Source organism: Buteo buteo, chromosome Z (genome assembly GCF_964188355.1).
Source record: "Buteo buteo chromosome Z, bButBut1.hap1.1, whole genome shotgun sequence".
In the NCBI taxonomy this organism is placed as follows: Eukaryota; Metazoa; Chordata; class Aves; order Accipitriformes; family Accipitridae; genus Buteo; species Buteo buteo.
Window position 1 is genome coordinate 51,631,618 of NC_134204.1, and position 23,262 is coordinate 51,654,879.

A 23,262-nucleotide genomic window follows, 5' to 3' on the forward strand; every position below is an offset into this window, starting at 1 on the left:
GCATGTGGAGATGCAGCACATTGCTGACTTTCTTTCAAAGGGCAGAAATTACTCCACCTAATCCTTATATCTGCCACTAGAATAGTAGGCAATAACGTATGACAAAAAGTGTTGATACAGGAAACAACACTGCATTCTCTAGTATCAGTAATGTGCAAGAACCTGTAAGAAACAGACTCCTTCTGCCAACAATTCCCCTGGGATGCAAAGGTTCTCAATTCCCCTGAAACGTTCTCTGGATTCCCCTGCTTGGGATTCTTTAAGGTACATTACCCCAAGCCACTGAGGTAAGGCCAAAGCACACTTCTTGGGACGACAGTTGCAGAACACGCTCCAAATTTGGAAACTTCCAGGTTTTGCAGGATTTTGGAAGATCCTTTCTGTCTACAGCCTCTACCAGTGCATGCATACTGTGGCTCTGTAGAGTGCTTCCCTGCTTCCAGATGAGAGTATCTCTGTTGGCACAAGAGCTGCCCATGCAGCCTGCTGTCTCATCCTGTGGCTTCAAAGGAGAAGGTGCTGTGCCTACGGACTGGAAGGGTGCCACAGTGCTCTCCAGCCACGTGCCTGATCTGGTGTCAGGATCAAAGCCTGTGTGGTGTGTCACGAAACATACCTGCATTACGGGTTAGGAGGCATGAGAGTACGATGGACCCGCGATGCTGGGAATGATGCACCTTTCCTAACTTAGCCGAGTATTTCCTATGGAGGTCAGCCCCTGCGGGGAGAAATTATATGCAATCTCCCAAAGCCATTAAAACCACTTGAGACTATGCCTTCCAGACAAGTTCACAGCTATTGCAGCACCTGAAGAGGAAGAGAGTAAATGCTGCTGTCCACTACATAGGACCATTTAATGTATCCCACAGAAGTGGAAGCTGTGTAGGGATGTCTCCTATTCATAAGAAAGAGTGGTTTACTCTCGTTTATTTGTATTCTACGATGAGAGTTAAAACTACTACAAAATAGAGAAAAAATAAACAGTTTGAAAGAGGAGCAAAATGAAATAGGTTAAATAAGATTTACATATAAACTGCCAATGTAAATGTAAGTATCATAATAACTCTTCATAAATAAATGTCGCAAACATTAAATCTGAAAGGATTGTCATAAATATGGATTTCACAGCCTAGCCTATCACATGTATTATTTCAATTTGGCTTTAATCCAAAAATAAATTACACAAGTATGGAGTTGCACGTTTATCTTTCATTAAATTGCAGATCAAGTACATTTGTTTCACAAGTAAAAGATGGGTCTGGTAATAGCTGATGTTGCAAACTCATCTTGAATCTAAAATTCAAGTTACCGCTGGATTTTCAGAACTACATACAATTCTCAAATATATAAAGGTTTTGCTTTCAGTAATGCCTGTTGCACTTCACTGATCTCAGTCTGGAGCAGGACTGAGTACATGGAGCTTCAGAAATGGCTCTGCGGACAGTAGTGAAGGAGCAGGATACTGCGGTTGAATTGCTCTGCGAGGAAATGGTGGTAAGACCATAAGTGTGTGGATGTGACCGAATATACACAAGGAGCTGATCTCTCTTGAAAGAAAGGGCTATATTTATCCAAGATCTGGCTGGGTCCAGTGCCCAGTAAAATCAACAGAAAAGGCTTTAATCATATTCAGTTGGGTGGCTGTGAGGGTTAACAGATTGGACCTATAATTACTTTCCAAAATCAAAGGTATGTAGAAAGGCAAATGGCTATAGAGTCAGATGGTGCAATAACGCCGGCACCGTGTAACAATACCGAGTTCAGCATAAACAGCCTGGTGTTTTAGAACATAAGACCAAAAATAAAGACAATAAAACTATTTCTTAGTTAATGTACCATTAATGCATATGATTACCCAGATGTATCTGTGAATAAATATATGCTTGTAAAAATGTTAAAGGATAGTTGGCAGTTAAAACTACTGCTCTGTAAGTGATGCGTATATGCCTCCACAATAACACTGAATGCCCAAGGGGAATTTTAAGCTTAATATTTCTCAAAGTTTCCTTTACAAGACAACTGAAATTTCTTTGTCTTTTGCAAATGGCCATGCTAGCTCTGACGTGAGCCACTTTTGTGGGGTGGGCACATTATGGTATATCACTTAGAGCCAAATGCTATAAATTTTTTGTAACCTTTCACACCTAAAAGGGAGCTTTTCACTGCTTCCTGGTGATATGTTAAAGAACAAAAGTGAAAAAGCAGTGAAAAAAGTTTTGTTTTGGCTTCAAAGACTGAGACCCTACTGCAAAATTTTCAGACCTGTCTGACTAGTGATACGACTAGCTCCAGTCCTTTCCATAACTACTATTTCAGTCTTGAGTTCCTCCTTTCTTGCATCAAGCAGATCCATTTGTCACCATTTTTTAAAGGCTTTTTTTGTTTTGCTTTGAAAATGGCATTAATCACCATTGCTCTTTCTTTGCTTCCTAACAGAGCTTGAGTTGATTGTAGTGGCTGCTACAACATATATTGAAGCCATCCGTCAGGCCGCTTTTTGAATTCACACGGTAGGTTACCTAGATCCTCTTAAAAAGAACACAAAATAGATCCCTGAAATTGTTTTCCATCTCTGAAATTCTCTAAACCTTAGTACCTCAAAATCTAGACAAAAACCCTAATTATACATTACAGTTGATTTTGGTCTGCCTTGGGGGAACCATACATCGTATGACTTCCATACCAACACACATACAAACAAAAGTCATATGGAAAGCTGAGACACTCACCAAACCGACAATCCCAAGCAAACAGTCTCTTAACTGGAATGGCACTAAGCTGCTTTATCAACAAATACCCTAACAGCTACTTGATCTTTGGTATGTATATATTTAATCTTACTGTTCCATAAAGCTCTCTTTAGAGCAAAACTTAGCACAGTTAAGGGTCAGGAGTTCTATCTGAAGTAACAGCTCTAATACAACTGGAGAAATTAATTTCTCCTCACAATTGCACTTCAGTTTTCTTTTACAGCTGACATATTGCATGTTTTAGGAACGGGTTACTAATGCAGAAAAGAAATCCTGCTCTTCTAGCAGACCTATTTGTTTATGTAGGATATCTAGGGTTAAGCAAAATAAAGCTGGAACAAAATTCAGTTCACTGAGCTCCTTTTTGACAGTGGAATTAAATGGGATGCTTTCTCTTCCCTGTTTAGCTCTAATCTGCTCCTGGGCTATGTCTGTTTCAGCTGATCAACCTACATTAAAAAAAAGGTTAAAGCATTGTTTCTTGAGACGCCTGATACAAGACACGGGACCAGCAGCATGAAAGACTGTGCCCAAAGATGGTTTCACAACTTACCCTCAGCCTCACTTAAACTGCAGCTAGCTTTAGCCAGTGCTTTTCACCTACAGCTGCTGCGAAGAGATTGTGAACGGTGTTATGGCTGTCTTTTTGTAGATGCCCTTCACACAATCTATAAACTGCAGCTCAAATCTCAGCATCATATTCAGACATCTCAGGAAGCTAGTTGAGTGAAAACATCCAGGAATGCACTTGAGATTTACCTTCCTTTATTTTCTGCCCAGTGTTGAATTTGAAACCTGCTCATAATTCCTGACAATCTATCACTGGTGGCTTTGGACTTGCACCGGAGAAGAAAAAGTAGTAAGGCTACTACTAAGGCATAGGAGAAAAAGTTTGGGAGGAAACAGCTCTGTTCCTCTCTGACACTGCAGATGTGTTGGCCACCCCTTCATTCTGGGGCTTTGTACCTGTTGAAGACAAAATGACTGGGTTTTGTGTGGCCAGAATGACTTTCGAAAAAGTAAAGTGAGAGTGAGTAGTTTGAACTCTAGCTTCTGCTAGTATCATTGTGTAAGAAAGATTGGCCACTTCTTCTAGAGCTAAAAAAGTATTATTTTAGTATTATTTAGGATTACTAAGGTCAAGGGTACCCCTATGTTTCTGCCGTTCCTTCATCAAAAGGCATGTGTGTAAAGTTTGATTAGAGGCTGTAAGACCAGGGGAATGAAATGGGAGATTGCATTTCCCACCTTCTTTACAAGAGAAAAACCGAAAATGTTAAGACAGGCCCCCGAGGTTATATTTAGAAACACATGACACAGTGGACAGAAGGCAGATTTTCTAATTTCTGAACAAATTTTGTTGCAAAATTATCTTTCAAGTTTTTGAACTTACCACCTGGCCCTGGCCTCGCCCATTCCCTCCAAACACATTCAGTGTGACATTGCTGTAATTTTCTTATCAAATGCCACGTAGACATGAATTCAGGATACCCAGCTTAACAAGTCATTGTATCAAGTACCTTCTGGGTTTCACGCCTTTCCTGAACACAGGTACGGAACTGTCATTATTAACCACTGGGTGCCACTGTTGCTCCTAGAAAAGCAGTCCAGTCTGCGTCTTGGTCTGTCCATAAGAGCCCACAAGCCTTCAACAGATTTCCCCACGGCGTATTGAAACATTGGTACAGCATTGAATAAAAATACAAATGCAGGTGCATACTTGCAATATTTCTGTATTCTGTATTGCAATATTTCAACCATCCTTATACTCAATTCCTTTATAAACTATCTTGATAACACACAAGACATGAAGGTCCATTTTCATCTCGGGGATGTGTAAAAGGCTTGCTGGTCACCTCTCTCATGGGTCTGCCTGCTTTTATTGGGACAAAAATAAGCGCTGTCAGACCTGAGAAGTCGGCACAGCCGACACTGACTGGAGTCATTTCAGCGTACGCATAAGCAATGGAAGTAGCTTAGTGTCATACATTGTACCTCTGCAACCCCATAGCAGTAAGCTGTGTGAAAATTTAGGACACAGTGATGATGGGGTTGTGTAGGTGTGAAGGAGCCCTTGCTACTGGAGGTCGTTCTGCGCATGACTCACTGGGACTGAGCAACCCCCAGCTCTTTGCAGGGAGTGGGGGGGGAAGGAGTGGGGGACAGTATTTTTAAGTGGAAGACTCATATGGAAAGCTGAGGCACTCGTAATACTGATAATTCCTAATGCCACAGTAAGGGCTTTCTGAAGGACAGCCTTCCCGCTTAGCTTGTTGCCTGTTAGTAGCTTGGTGAAGACAGACCCCAGGATGTGCCACCTTGCTGCTCGCAGAACATCTTGGGTGGTATTTATGTGCCCGGACACATTGCTCGGGCTGTTGTTTTCAGTGGTGACAGCTGGAGTGAATATGTATGTGTGCCTTGCTGCTTGGCATTATAAATGCTCCAGCCTGTGTGCGTGTAGAGAGGAAATTAACGATGGGCTGCTTTGGAAAGGATGCTCAGCCCTGGGGAAGCTAGAGGGGTATGTGTTTCCTGAGCCTGATGCTCGCACATCTGAAAAACACAAAGAGCACACAGCCTGCTCACTGCATGTGGTGGAGGCACAAGGAAAAACTGAAAACTACTTCAGTTAAGTGACCTCTTCACAGCTAGAAGCTACGCCGAAAGGGCTTTTTTTTTTTTGCTTCGCTAGGTGGGCGCAGTAACTTCTGTCTTTTGGGAAAAAGGCTTGAAAATTTTCTCTCGCTATTCCCTTACTTTTGCTAGCATCACACAATACCAGCTTCCATACTCCTCCTCTCGCCTTGACATATGCGCCTGGCAATTGATAAAAGTCGCGTGAAGTGACAGACAATACCATAGACTTAGCTACAAAAATGGGTGGGTTTGCTGACAAACCACTGAACACATGCTACTGGATCTTCAGTAACTTGGATGCATTTCAGTGAAATGACAAATGGATGTGAGGAACAATTGATGGCTTTTGCTGGAGATGAGCATCTTGCACAATTAACTTAGGGATGCCTATCAATCTGGAGGGTATGAGGGAGATCTTAAACTTCAGAATTGAAGCTGTCCCTGCAGGCACAGCGGCCTGTATGATTAATTCCTGTTGTCGGCCACCCTGGGCTGTGGACGGTGCAGTCACCTTCAGGTCGGCAGGACGAGGAGGCGACGCCCCAGCACCTAACCTAGCAGCTCCTGACAGTAACAATATACCCAGGCTGGCTGCGGGCATACACGCCACAGGAAAAAGAGGCGGTCAGGAGGGGCCGCGCTTCTCGGCCGGCAAGCTGTTAACCGTTCGGGGCCGAGGAGCAGTGGGTAGCGCCGGGGCAGAGCAGACGGCTTCCCTCCTCCTGAAACTACATCCCTTTCCGTGCCCAGCCTTTGGATGAGAGACGAGCGCAGGACGGTGCTACCCGGCGTCCGGTGGCCGCCCTCGGGCGAAGCGAAGCTGCCTGCGGCCGCCGATCAGCCCCCGGCCTCTCCCGACGCGGCGGCGGCGGCGGGAGCGGGGCGCACCGGGGCGCGCCCGGGGGCACCCCCGCCCCACTGCCCGGCTGGCCCCGGCCCCGGCCCCGGCCCCGGCCCCGGCCCCGGTCCCGATCCCGGCGGCCCCGGCGGGCGGAACGGGGCGCCGGGGGGCGGCGGGGCCGCGGCGCGGGGGATCCGCGAGCGGCACCTAAAAAAATCGTTTCCTTCCGGAGCGGCGGCGGCGGCCGGCACTTCCCCGGCGCGGCGCGGGGACTGGCGGCGGCGCCCTCCGGGGTGAGGCGCTCGGAAGCCGCGGAGGAAGCCGGCTGAGCGGCGAGCGCGGCGCGGGGGCCGCCGCCGCCGCCGCCGCCGCCGCCGCCGTGTGGAGGAGGCTGAGCGGTGGGAGGGGCGGGGAGGGACCAGCCGCCGCCGTGACAAGGTGCCAGCGGAGCGGCGGGGCCGCCGCTAGTGCTCCGCCGTCCTCGTCGCCGCCCTCCCGCCCGGAGAAGTTTGACTCGGGAGCAGCGCAGCCGCCCGGGCCGTCGCGGCGAGGCAGGCAGCCGCGCGCCGGGAGTCGCCGCGCCCGGGGCCGCCGCGGGACGGGGGTCGCCTCCTGCGGGAGGCGGCGGGGGGACACCGGCGGCGGCGGCGCTGCGGGAGCCGCCCCGCCCGCGCCATGGCAGCGCGGTCCCGGAGACCCTGGCTGAGCGTGGTGCTGGGGCTGGTGCTGGGCTTCACCGCCGCCTCCTGGCTCATCGCCCCCAAAGTGGCCGAGCTGAGCGACAAGAAGAGGCGCGGCGCCAGCCTCTGCTCCTACTACGGCCGCCCGGCGGGGCCGGGGGCGGCCGCGGGCGCGGCGGCGCCGGGCGGGCAGCAGGCGCCGCCGGAGGCAGCGGCGGTGCTGGGCGGCACGAGTTTCAGGAGCAGCCCCTGGGAGCTGCCGCCGGCGGCGGAGGAGGGCACGGTCTCCAGCCCCGCCGCCGGCGGGGAAGGGGAGCCGGAGGAGGAGGAGGAAGGCGCCGGGAAGCGGCGCGGCCGGCCCGGCGGCAGCCACAACGGGAGCGGGGACTGGGGGGCAGCCCCGGGCTGCGCCAGGCCCCGCAACTTCCTCTACGTGGGGGTGATGACGGCCCAGAAGTACCTGGGCAGCCGGGCGGTGGCGGCGCAGCGGACGTGGGCGCCCTCGGTGCCGGGCCGCGTGGAGTTCTTCTCCAGCCAGGGCTCCGCCGCGCCCCGCGGGCTGCCCCCGCTGCCCGTCGTCGCCCTGCCCGGCGTGGACGACTCCTACCCGCCGCAGAAGAAGTCCTTCATGATGATCAAGTACATGCACGACCACTACCTGGACAAGTACGAGTGGTTCATGCGGGCGGACGACGACGTCTACATTAAAGGTGACCGGGGCGCGCCCCGCCGCCGCCGGCGGCAGGGAGGGAGGGAGGGGAGCGCTGGCCTCGGGGGCCCGGCGGGGTCCCACGGGGGGTAGGGAGAGTCGGCTCCCGCCCGGGGGCGCGGGGAGCGCAAGGGGTGCCTCGACCCACCCCGCGCGCCGGTGGCGGTTTGCTTCCAGCCCCCACGTGCGGGGGGGGCGTGGGGTGCCGTCCCGGCGCTGGTGGGAACCCCGAGGTGCCCCCGCGGGGCGGGGCCGGGCCGGGCCGGGCCGCCCGCGGAGAGTCCGGGGCGCGTCGGAGGGCCGAGGCGGCGGGTTGGACGGCGGCGGGCACGGTGAGCGGTCCCTGCGTGGGCGTGGGATCCCGGTGCGGCGGCCCGCCGGGCGAGGCTCTGCCGTGGGCCGGCGGGGAGGGTCCTGCGGCCGGGCGTGGGCAGGGGAGCGGCGGGGTGGTGCCGGCCCCGCGTCCCGCTGGGCTCGGCCGGGCAGCCTAAGGGTGGCGGTCCCGCCTCGACCCGCCGCCCGTGGGCAGGCGGCGGGGGGTTGACGGGGGGGAGCGGCGCCGGCCGCGTCCCGCTCCGGCCGGGCAGCCCCCGCGGCGGCGGCGGCGGCGGCGGCGGCGGCGGCGGCGGCTTCGATTCGGTCCTCCTCGGGAATGGTGCTTTCAGCACCAGTAAAAGTTCTCCGCTGGCTCACTGGCACTTGGGCTGAGCGCACGCCGCCTCTGAAGGCTCCTTGTAAAGCCGCTGTTGTCCGTCGCAGCGTGTCTCTCTGCAGAGTACTAGCCCTGTTTCCGAGCGAGTTTTGCAGCACCGTTAGAAGATGCTGTTCTGCAACCCGCTTCCTTTTGCTCTGCGCTTGTTGCTGCTGTGACTTACTCGTGCAGTGTCCTGCTCGTGGGAAAGAAAGAGAGGCTGAAGTTGTAAGCGTAGGCCCCGGTTGCGGTCCTGGGTGCTTACGCAGTTGAACGCACTGTTGAGAGTTAACTGGAGGTAACTGTGTGCTGCCCTATTTGTCACTCGATTTTGTTGGAGTCGTTTAATGGGCTGCTTGTCACCTGTCACTCATCTGTGAAATACTCGCGCACGTACGCATGCATATAGGTTTATATATTTGGCTGCGGGCGTGAAAGTTGTTTTCTTTGGGCTCATTTTGGAGTGGTAATGAACCGGTCTTCAACGGGTTCTAAGCTTCCGAGTTAAAGCTATCCAGAAACTTTTCATTTCAAGTCAATATGAAATCACAATTTCTTAAAAGAAATAGGTACGGGGTTTGAAGGAAAAGTGTGTAGACGTTGTAGCACTGGAAATACTTTGGAAGGAGCCGGAGTTTTACCTTGTTCCAACAATTACTTTGTAATCAAACGTATTTATCTTGGTTAGTTTAGATTTGCTCCGGTCTTTTAAAAAATTAATCCTATTAGAATAATACATGGGATTTCCCTTCTCCTCCTCTCCCTCCCCAGCTTGGAACTGTATTGGTAAATTGTCCTACTTTAGAGAGAGTCTTACACTAGCAAGGGAGTGCTTTCCATCAGTATTGGTTGAACAGAACAAGGTTTACTGGTAAAATTAAGTTTTGGTCATATTCTGGCTTTTGGCTGCATGAAAATGTCATTGTAATGTTAATTAATAATAATAAAAACAGTTGTCTGTGAAAAGTAAACTTGTCCAAGGATATTTTCAGTTGGGTGTAGGACACTGCTTTGGAAGTGATTTCCTGTGACAGTCTCAGGTGCGTGTTATATTTTTAAAAAAGCTCGAGGTACAGAAAAAGAGATGGCTGGCAGACTAGGCAGAGAAATAACGGTAATCTTTTCTCTTTTTCAGGTGAAAAATTGGAGGAGTTTCTTCGCTCACTGAACAGCAGTAAGCCTCTGTATTTGGGACAGACTGGTCTGGGTAATATTGAAGAACTCGGAAAACTTGGGCTGGAGCCTGGAGAGAATTTCTGCATGGGTGGGCCAGGAATGATCTTCAGCCGGGAGGTTCTCAGGAGGATGGTGCCACATATAGGTGAATGCCTTCGAGAAATGTACACCACTCATGAGGACGTGGAGGTGGGCAGGTGTGTCCGAAGGTTTGGAGGAACTCAGTGTGTTTGGTCATATGAGGTAAGTGACGGTGTAAATTGCAATGTGCTGTTTGTTTACAGAGTTTTACATCTTGCAACTTAAGTAGCTGTATCTGCAATCTCTTTCCACCATGATTATGTTTTAACGCATGCATCAGAATGTAAACCGCAGACCGTAATGAAAAAAGAGAGGAAAACGTTCATGGCATGTTGCTGCAAGCATGTTTATTTCCACTTGTGTCTTTCAATTTTCATTGGTGACAATTACTGCAGCCATGTTGTAAGTATTGCTATGCTGTAAGTTGCTAAAGCATTACCTTGAGGCTTTCTACATATAATCCGTGACAGGATGCTGCTGTATTGGACGTATGCTGTTCAGGTTGGGTCTTTTTAAGAACTTATTTTTGGATAAGTGTGTGACATATCTGTTTGTTCTGCATTGCAGTTTCTTAAAATATGTTGTGGTATTTGAAGAAGAATTGCCTGTATTTTCTTAATTACTCAGATGTATTTTAATGGAATTCGTTACTGGCAAAAGCAGAAATGGGAATTGTGTTTTTTTTTGTTCTTGTACAGAAATGAAATTTGTTACACTGCCTTTGGCTACCATATGCTTTTGACAGTGTTTTTCTTAGTGTAAAACACTGTTAAAATCTATTAAGGACACATGCAATGTAACAAATCTTCCTATGCTGAAGTCATTTTAGGAGCAAATGACTTAATTCAGGAGTAGCATTTTTTAAAGTAACAAAGATGTGTTGCAATACCCCAAAAGTTCATTTGCAGTGCCGTAACTAAAATTCAGGCCTATTTCTCTGGAAATACTGTGGTTAGTGGCAAGACTATCTTTGTAGATAAAAATAGACTAAGCAGGCAACTGCCAGAACGGGCGAAGGGTGATAGTTAATATGATGAATGTGATTTCCGTTATTTTGAGCAGTTCTTTAATATTAATATATGCTTGCCCTTGTGGCACTCCCTTGTTAAGCAGGAAAAATCATTTAAATGGGTCACTGAAAGAGGTGATGTGCTATTAACGGCAAAAAGACAGGAAAAATAATTAATTTTGTGGATTTGTGTTTTTCTGAGTGGCCCAGGGAAAGGTGGCCATTTTAAAAATGGGTTTGGTAGGCTACAGTGCGTGTAAACAGGTGAACGAAAATAAATATTGACTAGTTGATACTAATTAGGTAGAAATCTTAGATGTGGAAATCTTATCCTTTATTTCAGAATGGAAGGGTGCTTTTAGAGACTATTTCAATGAATGTTGTAAATGCCAATGTAAAATAATACAGCCATTGCACTGGTAGAGCAGGGAAGGCACTTACTGTGCAGATGGATATCGATGTAGGACTAGTGGTTCTTAATCAGACTTCCAAACTGCACACTATGTTGGCAGCTTAATCTTACACTCTGTTGTGTTTGGGCTGTGTCTGTACAAGGTTGTTTGCAAATCCTTATGGGCATGTGATGCCTGCTGATCTGTATCAGATAGCAGAATTATGATTCTGTCTTGACAGTCGTATCTTGGAAGGGGTTTTGGTTTTGTTTTTCTAGTTTGTCTTCTTGGGAAGAAATCTGGGGAAGGAAAGAAAACTGATAACAGATAACATTATCACTATGGTTATAATTTATTTTGATGTTGAATGTCGGGAGATTTTGGCTCCAGGCACTGAGCGTAAGTGGGATAGAGCAAAAAAATATGTTTACTTTCCTCAGTTTTGGAGACTGAGTTATGTGACTGCCCAGAAGCACAGCTTTTCACGGTAGGATTGGGGCCTGAAAACATAAACTTCTTGGAAAAATCATGTGTGTTTATGGGATCTGGAATAGAGTGACACCATTCTTGACTGTGAGTTGCTCTTGAATGCCCTAGGTCTGTATAGTAAAGAATGGAAAAAGAAAAAACTCTGTTAGGCACTGCAATAGCAGCTGCTCATTTCTGACCAGTATTTTCCATTAGTTAGAAGAATCTTTGACCCTGTTGCTGGTACAGGAGATGCTCCAGAAGATGCAGATGATTAAGACAAAGCTGCTTAGGGTGCTATCCCACTGTTAAATCTGTGTGGAAGGGAAGAAGCGAAATAGGGTGTCTGGAGAGAGTGGAGTTGCATTTGTGCTTTGGCATAGTTTGTGTTGTGTAGCTGGTTGTTTCAAGCAGTCTGATACTGCACCTGAACAGATTGGCGTGTTGCGGGTTGGTAAATTAGTTGGGAAAAAAGTCACCTTTGTCACCAGGGCACTGAAAGTGTTGCTCTATGCTTTTTCATTCCTGCCTTAGATCAGCAACACTCTTTGTGTGCTAGAAGGGGAATTATTCCCTCAGATACACTTGTGCAAAATGTAAGATTGGGGCCAGGACTTTCTGCATAGCCAGTTGCACTTTTGTCATGAAGTGCTCTTGTTGTATATAAATTTTAAACTGAGTGCTGCTGAGCTGCAGGATTTTTTTGAACTTTGTAGCTTTTGGGAAGATGCATAATTTGTATTTTGTATGTGTTGCTGAAGACTAATATAAACTGGAAACAATTCCGTTAAAATTCATAGAAGCAGAAAAGCTGTAGAAGAGTTGAATCACTGTTGCATCATTTTTTTACTAGATTTATTTTCTAAGAACTGGATGGGAAGGTCTCTTTTTGGTGAGGATGAAAGAAGTCAAAGACTTCAAGAGAAAACCTGAAATGCTTGATCTTTGCTAGTGTATTGGGTTTGTGTGGCAAGGTTTTGGTAGGTGGGGGACTACAAGGGTGGCTTCTATGAGAAGCTGCTAGAAGCTTCCGCTATGTCTGACAGAGCCAAGGCCAGCCAGCTCCAAGTCGGACCTGCCACTGGCCAGGGCCGAGCCCATCAGCGCCGGTGGTAGTGCCTCTGGGAGAACAGATTTAAGAAGGGGGAAAAAACCCCTGTGTAACCTCAGCAGCAGTCAGGAGAGAGATGAGTGAGAACATGTAAGACAAACAGCCCTGCAGACACCAAGGTCAGGGCAGAAGGAGGGGGAGGAGCTGCTCCAGGCGCCGGAGCAGAGATTCCCCTGCAGCCCGTGGGGAAGACCATGGTGAGGCAGGCTGTCCCCCTGCAGCCCAGGGAGGTCCACGGTGGAGCAGATCTCCACCTGCAGCCTGTGGAGGACCCCACGCCGGAGCAGGTGGGTGCCCAAAGGAGGCTGTGACCCTGCGGGAACCCCGCGCTGGAGCAGGCTCCTGGCAGGACATGTGGACCCGTGGAGAGAGAAGCCCACGCTGGAGCAGGTTTTCTGGCAGCACTTGTGACCCCACGGGGGACCCACGCTGGAGCAGTCTGTACCTGAAGGACTGCAACCCGTGGAAGGGACCCATGCTGGAGCAGTTTGTGAAGAACTGCAGCCCGTGGGAAGGACCCACGTTGGAGAAGTTCGTGGAGAGCTGTCTCCAGTGGGAGGGACCCCATGCTGGAGCACGGGAAGAGTGTGATGAGTCCTGCCCCTGAGGAGGATGAAGTGGCGGAGATAACGTGTGATGAACTGACTGTAACCCCCATTCCCTGTCCCCCTGTGCCACTGCAGGGAGTTAGGTAGAGAATTCGGGAGTGAAGTTGTGCCTGGGAAGAAGGAGGGGTAGGGGGAAGGTGTTTTAAGATTTGGTTTTATTTCTCATTACTCTGCTCTGGTTTGATTGGCAATAAATTGCGCTAATTTTCCCCAAGTTGAGTCTGTTTTGCCCGTGATGGTAATTGGTGAATGATTTCTCCCTGACCTTATCTCGACCCATGAGCCTTTTGTTGTATTTTCTCTCCCTTGTCCAGCTGAGGAGGGGGAGTGATAGATAGGCTTTGGTGGTGCTGGCCGGGGTTAAACCATGACAGCTGGGTGGCTCAACTGGTGTAGCTAGGACTGGCTGCCTGTCAGGTTTTATTCTGCTGCCATGTAGAGTTACCTAGTAAACTATGAGAGCTTACGTACATAATATGCTTGCTGGCAAGGAGAGGTTTGCAACGTTGACTTTTTTTTGGCAGTATTTTTTTTTTTTTTTTTTTTTGTCAGAATGAATAAGAAAAGAAGAGGTGCACAAGGCTGCGATGAGCCACTCTTATTTTTGGAGCTTGCTAGAGTTTAATTCTTGTTCTGCGAGATTTGAAGCCAGGGCTAGAGGCTGGGTCTCCCACTTAGCAAATGACTTATGTCTGAGGTGATGAGTCTCCTTCTCTCCTGATGGAGCGCCTCCACTTTAAATAAAGAGTTAGTCATCAGATTGCTGAGAGAGTGAATCTAATAACAGGGTTTTCAGGGCACTTGTGCAGAGTGGAGGAGACAAAAACATGCCCACAGGCTGCAATTTGACAGTTGCCCTAAGCCGACATAAATACTTGAAGAGTGGTTACTCTTTTTGGTTGCTGTCCTGTTTTGCAGGACTCGTGCAGCCCTGTGGTGAGCTGGAGATGTGGCAGGATCCACTTGAAACCTGAACCTGACCAAAAATGTTTTCTTCAGCTGAATCAGTACTTAAGGCAAAGCTTTGCTGAGCATGAGCATCAGAAGAAAGAAGTGGTCACGTTCAGCCAGGAATGAAGGGGCAGGAAAGTGTCAAACTGCCCTTCTTGGCAGCACCTTACATTCAGGTTGGCTGGAAGCAATGGTTGAACTGCAGCCTAAATCTAGTACATTTCTTTGCTACATGAGGAATTATCTGCTGGAAGTGTTGTATTTTGGATGGGTCATTTTCTACAGAAGATCCATCCTTGTTCTGATATGTTTTTCAACTATATCTTAATTTATCCTGCAGGTTTGATGATGCTGTAATGATCAAGCTGTAATAAACCTGGCAAATTTGTCTAAAATATTGCTGTAAAAGGCCTTTTGGTTTGTTAGGTGTTAGCACCTTCTGCTTCCCCAAATCAGTAACAGTAGAGGTTAAAAAGGGCGTTTTGCTTTTGTGCTTTCAGAATCCATATTTCAAGCTAGCACTCTCTCTTCCACTAATTTTGAAGCCTTGAAATGTTTTTCTTTAAATGAATGAAAAGATTAGCTTGATTTTAGTGACTCATACAGGTTTTATTCTTTGAAAACAAAAATGTAGTTAAAAAACTGCGATGCTGTGTTATTCCTCTCTTTGCTGTTTAGGAGGGACTTGACTATAGAGGACCATTTGGAAAAAGAGGCTGATTGCTTTATCCTCCCTGCCCCCCCCCCCTTTTTTTTTTTAATGTTTCTGATTTCAGGAGACCATTTTGTAATTTGTAACCTAAGTTTATAACAGATCAAATAGTGTAGTTCAACAAAAGAACAAAATAAAATGCACTGCATGAATTAAGTGGCTGTAACAATTCAAGCAGAAATCAAACATTGTCAGGGTATAAATACTGACAATCAGAGAATGTTTTTCTTCAGAAGATGAAAAATGACAAATGCAGCATAAAAAGATTTCTAGATCATTTGTCAGTGTATTTGGAACATATATTCTAATGTTGAGTTTGTAAAGCTTTTATTTTTGTAGCCTTTTTTTTCCCCTTCTGTGGGAGAAAATATCATAGAATATCTCAAGTTAAAAGGGAACCATTAAGTATCAACTCCAATGCCCTCTACATTAATTTTAAACTTAAAAACTACGTTCATACAAAAAACTACCTTAATACAAACCACCCCATATACTTTTGATCTTTTGGTAATGTGTACATTGATTTCGAAAGAAAATACTGTACTTTGTACATACAAGCAGTCCACATTAATGATTGTTTTCCTATTGTTTTTTTCCTTTTACAAAGTTCTATGATGACCATAGTATACAGTCTCATTACTATAACATTTTTTTAATAATGCAGATCTCTAATATCCTATTTGTTGTTGATTCCCAGTAGTAACAGTAAATGTTACAGTAAATATCCTGCGAAATTGCCTATTTGGATCAAACTGCATGCTCAAAAAGCTTCCCTTTGCAGTGCACTGGTATTGTGACTGTCTCCTGAGGTGCTGGAACCTTTTGTAAGCCATCTTCTGGCTTCCTCTAAAAAAATACCTTATCTTCTCCTTTCTAATGTCAGTTTTCCTTCCAGATATATTTTAATTTTTCATTCAAGGCTTTGGCTCTCTCTTTGGTGAAGGTGTTGGTGGGTCACAACTCAGCTTTGGGTTGAACACTACACCAAACAGAAGCATGAGAGGTGTATTTGCCTTTGATGATGATAAGATGGTATTTTGCTCATTTGGATTCTGGAATGATCGATCTTGAAGCAGCAGTACCCACCCCCACTTAAGCTATTGGTTTTGGGCAGCTTCGTTGGGTAGTTACATACATGTAGCATCATTTTTAAAAAGCACAGAGAGAGCTGTCAGTGTCCTAGAATAGAAATGCATGGAAGAGTGCATAATTAAGACTGTAGCAGGGGTCTCTGAGGGTATGTGGAGAGGAATGAGATGATCACAGAGGCTCAGAACTATTTGCATAAATGGCCAATTACTGATACAGGATTGCATATGTGCTCTCTTAACCATTTGTTATTAATAGCTCTCTGATTACAGTAATGTTAAAGGTAGTTGTCAAACTTTTTTACTTTAATGTGATTCTCACCTGGTTAGAAAAGTGACTTATATTTCCATGCCGTTGTAGTATAGTGTTTCTGTGTGTACATGATACTGAATAAAATGCAAATCATTAAATGCATATCCTGTTGCTATAACCGTGGTGCTAAAATTGGGTCATTACTCTTGCCCTGTGTGGCTCTGTCTGGTCCTCATCTGAGCTGCCTGCGCCTGTTGTGCTGTGGAGACTCCCTGCTCTTTCTCTGGCTTTTTAAGTAACCTCCTGTCGTTCATTTGCTCTTTTACCTGGGGAATTTGGGGAGACTGCCTGGGGGTGCTGCCTCCCTTGCGTTCACCCTGGGGACTCCCTGTCATCTTGGCCCTTCTTGATCCTGCAAAATCAGCTTGGCTGTGAGGTGAGGAAGTTCACAGTGAAAAAACAGTCGTCCCTGGTACTTGCATGTTATTAAGGGTCTTAAGCATTTCCCCACGTGGCTCGGCAGGACTGCAAGAGTTGGAGATACCTTTTTCGGGGGTCTTTATGGAGAAGGATTCAGATGGTATTCCCACAGCTACTGTGGAGGTGTGTGCCAGCACACGCAAGCCCACGGCTGTGGTCCACTGTACGACAGCATCTTAGCTGTGGAGCCAAGAGCTAAGGGGTCTGTTTCTCAGCCTTGTTGAGAGTTAGCTTCTCTTAGGTTCCTGGCTTGTTTGCAGATTGGGTGTTCTGTCTTTCCTGCTGTGCCCCAAGAGGAAATACTGCTCGTGCCTTTTCGGAGTATGACAGCTGTGTAATTCAGACTCCTGGTGCTGAATTGCCAAGGTGCTGGAGGACTCTGGGGGTGTGTTTTCATGTCCACGATGTGAAGAAATCATGGATACACCTTCCTTTTAGTCTGTTTTCTTCTGTGATGCCAGCAGCTATTTACGTGCAGGACTATTTGGGCTAGCTAACAGCTTTCCTGTCCATTTTGAATGTTTGTGCATTCTTAAAGCAAGTATTTCAAAGGTTTTCCTGTTTAAGAATAAGCTCTTATTTGAACTACCAAAGCATCCCACAGACAAGCAAAAGAAAAACATTAGGAAAGGTTCTTAAATGATTAAAAATATGTCTTTAGTTCTGCATATGGGTATCCGGAGCCATCTCTCAATATATACGGAAAATTAAACCTAAACATGGTCAACTTTTTTCTCACGTTTGCTCTCATTTTATTGGAAATGTTTTCTCAAGACTTTTGTGCAATTGGTGTATTGGAGGTGGTATTTCCATAGATGTAGAAGTCTAGTGCAGAAGGCTAGCTGTTCCAGTGTGTTTAAAAATAGTTTGACATGAGATGACGCAATTGTGGCACAACTATTGTAAGAGTAATCTCATTTAAACCCATCACATCATCACTCTTGACAGTGCCTGTCACATTATACAAGGAATAAGCTTGATTTTTAAAGAGACTTGCAGATGAAGTACTTAACTGCTTTAGGGTCAACAGTGCTTTAAGTGAATCCATGAAACAAAGCACAATGAAACCCTGATGTTTTTATTTTTTGCCTTGAAATAGTTTTCTATTTTACCTTTGCCTTAAAATCAAGTAAACCAAACCATGAGAAGCATTAGTTTCTATAGATATTCCCAGAATTATTTTTATTTTCAAAATTTTGCCTTTCCTAGGTGTTCTGAAGCAAATTTCCCTTTCATGCATACAGATTTGGTTATGGTTATTGGTCATACTTTGACAGTTTTGTTAAACAGTCCTGCTTGAGCCTTTTTGAAGATGAAGAGTTTGTTGCACGTTACCAGGTAAATCAAATAGTATACCGTTGCTCAAAGTGTATATAGTCTTCTCAAAGACACTGAGAGTTCACAGGTTGCTTCCTCCTACTCCCTCCCAACCCTCTGAGTTGATGGGGTTTGTTACTTCTTCTGGGCTGGTCTTTGTACCTCCTCTTATCCTGACTTAGAAAATCTCCTAGACATAACTTTTTCCTGACTTTCACTTTCCAACCTCACATCTTTTGATGAGATCAAAAGATGCACTTCTGCTGAAGTAGAAAATGCTCACAAAGAGAGAAGCTGGAAGTTGTAAACAAGGAGAGTTACAGGAATTATTTGAAATAAGTGCTAATTAAATGTACTTATATTTACTGTGGTATTTCATTAGGTATCAAAAATAGGATATGTTTCTTTTTTTAGAAGAATAAGCTTTCAAGCTACTGTTCCAGTTCTGTATGTTTCTTGGGAGTTTTCTGCAAGTAGACAAACAGGTATAAAGTGTAGCTGGATCGGTTTGGGTCTTCGGACTTTATTTATTCTGTGGTTCTCATTACCAAACTGATTTCCACCTATTTTCAGTTCTTATGTGAGAAGGTGTGTATTAAGTCATTGTCAGTATTTGCTGTTGGTAACACATTCTCTAAAATTCACTTTTATTTAGTTAGTCGATCTCATCATTTACCATGAACTATTCAAAGGATACATATATTATTTAAAGCGTAGCAGGAACTGCTACACTATGAGTAGTTTATTCCATCTGTCTAGTGCTGGCTAATGATTTTAGCTCAAGATGAGCGCACAGGTTGGTTACTCTTTGGTACATATTTGGAATGGGGCAGTAAGTAAATGTGTACTTCCACCCCAGGTGCAGTAATTTTGGCTTCCTGGGTATCACACTACGAAAGGATTTTTGGCCTGTTTTTAAGAATTGTTTTAAAGCATGCGTATACTTTAGGAAACAAAGAACTTCTTGAACTAGAGGTATAATTTTAGGAAATTCTGGAGGAGGTTAAGCAGCCTGGTAACTGATAGTCTTCTTGAATGCTGTTTTATGTATGAGTTAGTCTTGAAATGAACCTAGGAAAGGGAAGGTTATCTTTTCATTTACTTTGTATTTAGTGCTTTTGAGACACGTTTTCCACAGTCATTTTCCACATTGGCTGAAGTTTTACCTTTAGTAAACTAACCTTTGTGAACATTCAGAAATGGAAAAAAAAAACCAAACCCAAACTAAAATAACTCTCTTCTGGAATGTGCTGGTTTAACCAGGCAGTTAGAATACTGAAGATTAAACCCAAGGTACTGACTGGGCAGATTGTTTGTTTGTTTGTTTTAGGTTGTTTTTTTTTTTAGTTTTTGGTTTGCGATAAAATATTTGATTTAGCAACTTGGAAGTATTCCTTTTAATAATTTTCAAATAGGATTGTCATTTTTTACCTTGTTTTTTGTGCACTTGATACTTTGAAGTGTTTTATCTTTTCAAGATTGCTTTAAAGTGCATTTGAGTCCCTCAACCTTTTTTGATTTTGATTTTTGTTTCTTTTTCTTTTTTTTTTTTTTTTTACAACCATTCAAGGGCAAATTAACATTTGAAGGATGATAATTTGATCACCAGGGACAATGCTCCTTTTGACTCTGTATTTCCTGGTATCAGGGAGGTGTTTGTTCATGGGGCCCTTTCTGAGTGTGGCATGTGTGAACGAGCTCCTTATGGCATGGAAGCAGATGCACTAAAGAAATGCAGCATTTCTTAAGTTGTATACGTGGCTGCAATGCAGTGGAAGTGTATGTGGCCTTAACGACTTCATGAGGCGTAGACTGTAAATCCATATGCACAGAAACATGCATTTGTATGTACATGTGCATATATTTAAATCTTGTGTCTAGTTGATAACCAAGGTCATAATAATCTTGTGTCTAGTTGATAACCAGGGGCATAAGTGAAGGTCCTTTGGAGCTTTTAAGCTGTGCTTCTAGGTATTTATTGCAGTCTCTCTACTGTAAAGCTTAAGAATTTGGCTTTCAGCTTTTCATTTTCAGTTTTTCATTTCTCTTCTTAGTTATATCTGTATCCTTCTGTTCTGTATGTACATGTATTTTCGTTTCCAGCTTGAATTTGACTAACCTTTTCAGCTTTCTGTTTTCATTGAAAGCTTTTTCTTTCCAGCTACAGACTGTAGCACACCTGTTATCATAATAAGTTTTCATCACCAAAGGGTACTACTACCTTATGGACCAGCTCTTATCCTGCCAGAATTGCATGGCTTCCTATTGTTGGTCATGATAAAACAGTGACTTTTTCTGTCACTTTTTACCAATTTGGGGCAAAATTTTCTGAAGTGCATGAGTATCAGTTCCAAGAGTCAGGGAATTTAACTAGAACAGGTGTAGCTCATGACAAAGCTTTCATAAAAAGTGCTTAACTCGGCAAATGAAACAGTTTTGTTACGTGCTACTGATATTTTTAACTGTTGTATTAAAATAATTTGTTAGGTATAAATCTGTCCTGCTAGAACCAACGAAAGCAAGTGCTGGTATTTTGGATTCTTCTTTTCTTCTACTCTAAATTTTTGTGATTGAAGATATTTTTCTTCACGTGGTAGAGGGAAGTAATTGCACCTAACTGAGGGTAGTTGACTGTAACAGAAAATATAGTCAAACAGTAAAAAGTATTTTTTCTTAATATTTGGCTATAGTAATTTTGGGAAATGTAGTATTAGTGCATCCAAGAGGGTCATGTGAGTGTATATATATTTCTTTAGTGGCATTTGATGCTTGAAGTTTGCTTAGGGTTGCAGAGCATGTCTTCTACATCTTTGAAAAAATTGATTCTTGTTTGTACTTTCAATAAAGAATTCTGTAACGAAACTATGCATTTGGCATTCCTCCACCCTGGCCATGGTAAGCTGGCGCTCACTTCCCTCTTCCAAACTTGTTAGCCTTAGTTTTTATTGTACTAAATCCAAGAATAAACCTACTCTGTTCTTAAATTCCTATCCACGCTGTGCTGTTGACATGTATGCTTGAAGGTGACAACTCTGTCATGGGCGAGAGGTGTAAGAGATGTATGGTCTTTACAGGACAGAGAGCCTTGAATGAGTAAGGGCTGGTATTCTTTCTTCAGTATGCTTATCAACAATCCCAGCCCGGCCTGAGCTTCCTAACTCATCACTGGAAAAATGTTTTGAACAGCAGTGGCTTTATCATTTTAGCTGCACATAACGCTAGAAGCAGGAGCTTCCCGCTCATCTCAGTTTAAAAGAACTTTGCTGTTGTTAATAGAATGTTTAGTTTAATACTAAAATTTTAGTAAATATCTTCATTGTTAGTTTTCCATTGCTAAATGTCATTTGGAGAACTACTGTTTTCCTTGGAAATGGCCTTTGAAAAGATTTATTTGGAGATTCTGCCATAAATCTGTGGAGTGGCCATTGAAAACAAACTAGCTAATGGTTTTATGAGTTTTAATATCCATGTTACCTTCAATGTAGGTACACTCTGTGTTCTTTCAAACTTGAAAGAAACTAAAATGCAATGCCTGGGTTGGGGGAGGAAGGGATTTGTGCTTTTCTTGTTGATTTTTATTTAGTTGTTTCTGTTTAGCATAATTATATTAATCAGCTTGGTCAAAATAAGTCTTCCTCTGCAGACTAGATACTACCTTGTACAAGTGAAGTAACTTTTCGTCCTTATCACATCCATTATGATCATGTAGGTAGGTAACAAAAATAGTTGCTGGATTAAGTATTTCAGTTATAAGGGAAGAGAAGCTTTAATGACTAGTACAAGGATAGAATCATACAGTGCTACTCTGTTATTTTTTAAACATTTTCAAGAAAATTTTTATGTGTTTTATAGTATAACTATTATTCTTTGTTCACTGGGAATAAATACATAGTAATGAGAGATGTCCAGCAGAGTTTTTGGCTTCTGTTCATCAGTACAGATAACAAAACAGCAACACTTTTGTATTTAACAGGCTGATACTTGCATTCATTCACACACTCTAAGAAGGTACTTAAGATACTTTCCATACTTGCATCATTCCTTTATATAAACTTACTGAGCTCCATCTAAAATAATGGGGTGTCCATTTTACCTGTGCTGTGCCACTGGAATACTGTTATAAAAATGCAATTGCTGTAATAAGTAGCTTCTTTACTTATGCTTTTAACTTGTTTGAGGCAAATATGCAGCCATTTGTTCTTCTATAAGTTGTTATTTACTTTAGAAAGCTCTTGGTTCATCCTTTGTACTTACCCATCAATATTGATAAATGCTACAGAGCTTTTATTTAATGAGCTACAAGAATCCATGCTTTCTGTTCCTCTTTTTCTCTTAATCACCCTTCCTTTAATTTGCCTCAGTTTCTTTTCTTTTTTTTTTTTTTTTCCTTCTTTTAATTAAATGTGTGGTCAGGATTGCCTATGGCATTATGTATGGGAACTCATCTGTGACTTCTACAGTGCAGCTCAGGATTACATTTACCATTTTTAAGGCTTCATCACACTGTAAATTCATCACCATTTTGCAGTTGGTTAGTACTACTAGGTCAGTGTTGTCTTCGGCCATCTTCACTTATTGAGCTTCTGACTGGCAGAATATTTCACTTGTGCTTAGATTTACTAGTATAGTAGTCGCATGTTTAATCCTGTTGCTGTTGGAAAACTGTACTGTCCTAAACATGATGTTGCAGTATCAGATAAAAATTGCTTTTTCCTGTGTAAATGAAATGTTCCTGGTTAGCTTAGTGACCCTCACAGCAAGGGCAGATGCTGTGGGTAGTAGGAGAGGGAATGTGCTGTATTGCATGATCACATCCCATGCGGAGAATGCTAGCTGTTGTTCCAAGTCTACTTGTACCTCCTAGCAGGCAAATGATTAGCGAATAAGAAAGATTTCATCTCACAAAGAGCTTAATCACACATGATGTTAATTGTTGAGGGCTTTCATTCCAACTAAAGGAAGCAATTCAGTGCAACTTAGAGGAAAGTTGCCTTTTGGTCTTTTCACTTATCCTCTGATTTGCCGTTTTCTTTTTTTGATGTTGTTCATTGTGAAATTACTGCAAATAAACATGTAAATTATCAGAAACCACTGAAGGAGCTCAAAGGACTGTCCCTGAACACTGGACTTTCTTTTTCAAGTCAGTTACTTGATTTCAGTGCTAAATACCTGTGGAAGACAAACATGTAGTAGTTCCCAGTTTTGCTCTACAGCCTTCGTAGCCAGGACAAATACTGAATGAATACTTGAGTCTGCTGGTAGAGTTGATGTTTCTGGTTGAAGAATGTTGACTGTGTAGTGCAGA

At 44.4% G+C, this 23,262-nt stretch overlaps 1 protein-coding gene across 1 annotated transcript in view; it reads left to right on the forward strand.

Moving 5' to 3' along the window:
• Positions 1-6,774: 6,774 nt before the first annotated feature.
• Positions 6,775-23,262, forward strand: part of LOC142026622 (maestro heat-like repeat-containing protein family member 2B) — a 68,230-nt gene continuing 51,742 nt past the window's right edge. The window contains exons 1-2 of the mRNA XM_075019803.1: positions 6,775-7,621; positions 9,447-9,730. Of these exons, the coding sequence (XP_074875904.1) occupies positions 6,907-7,621; positions 9,447-9,730 (999 nt within the window). The 5' untranslated portion in view covers positions 6,775-6,906. The remainder of the gene's footprint in view (positions 7,622-9,446; positions 9,731-23,262) is intronic.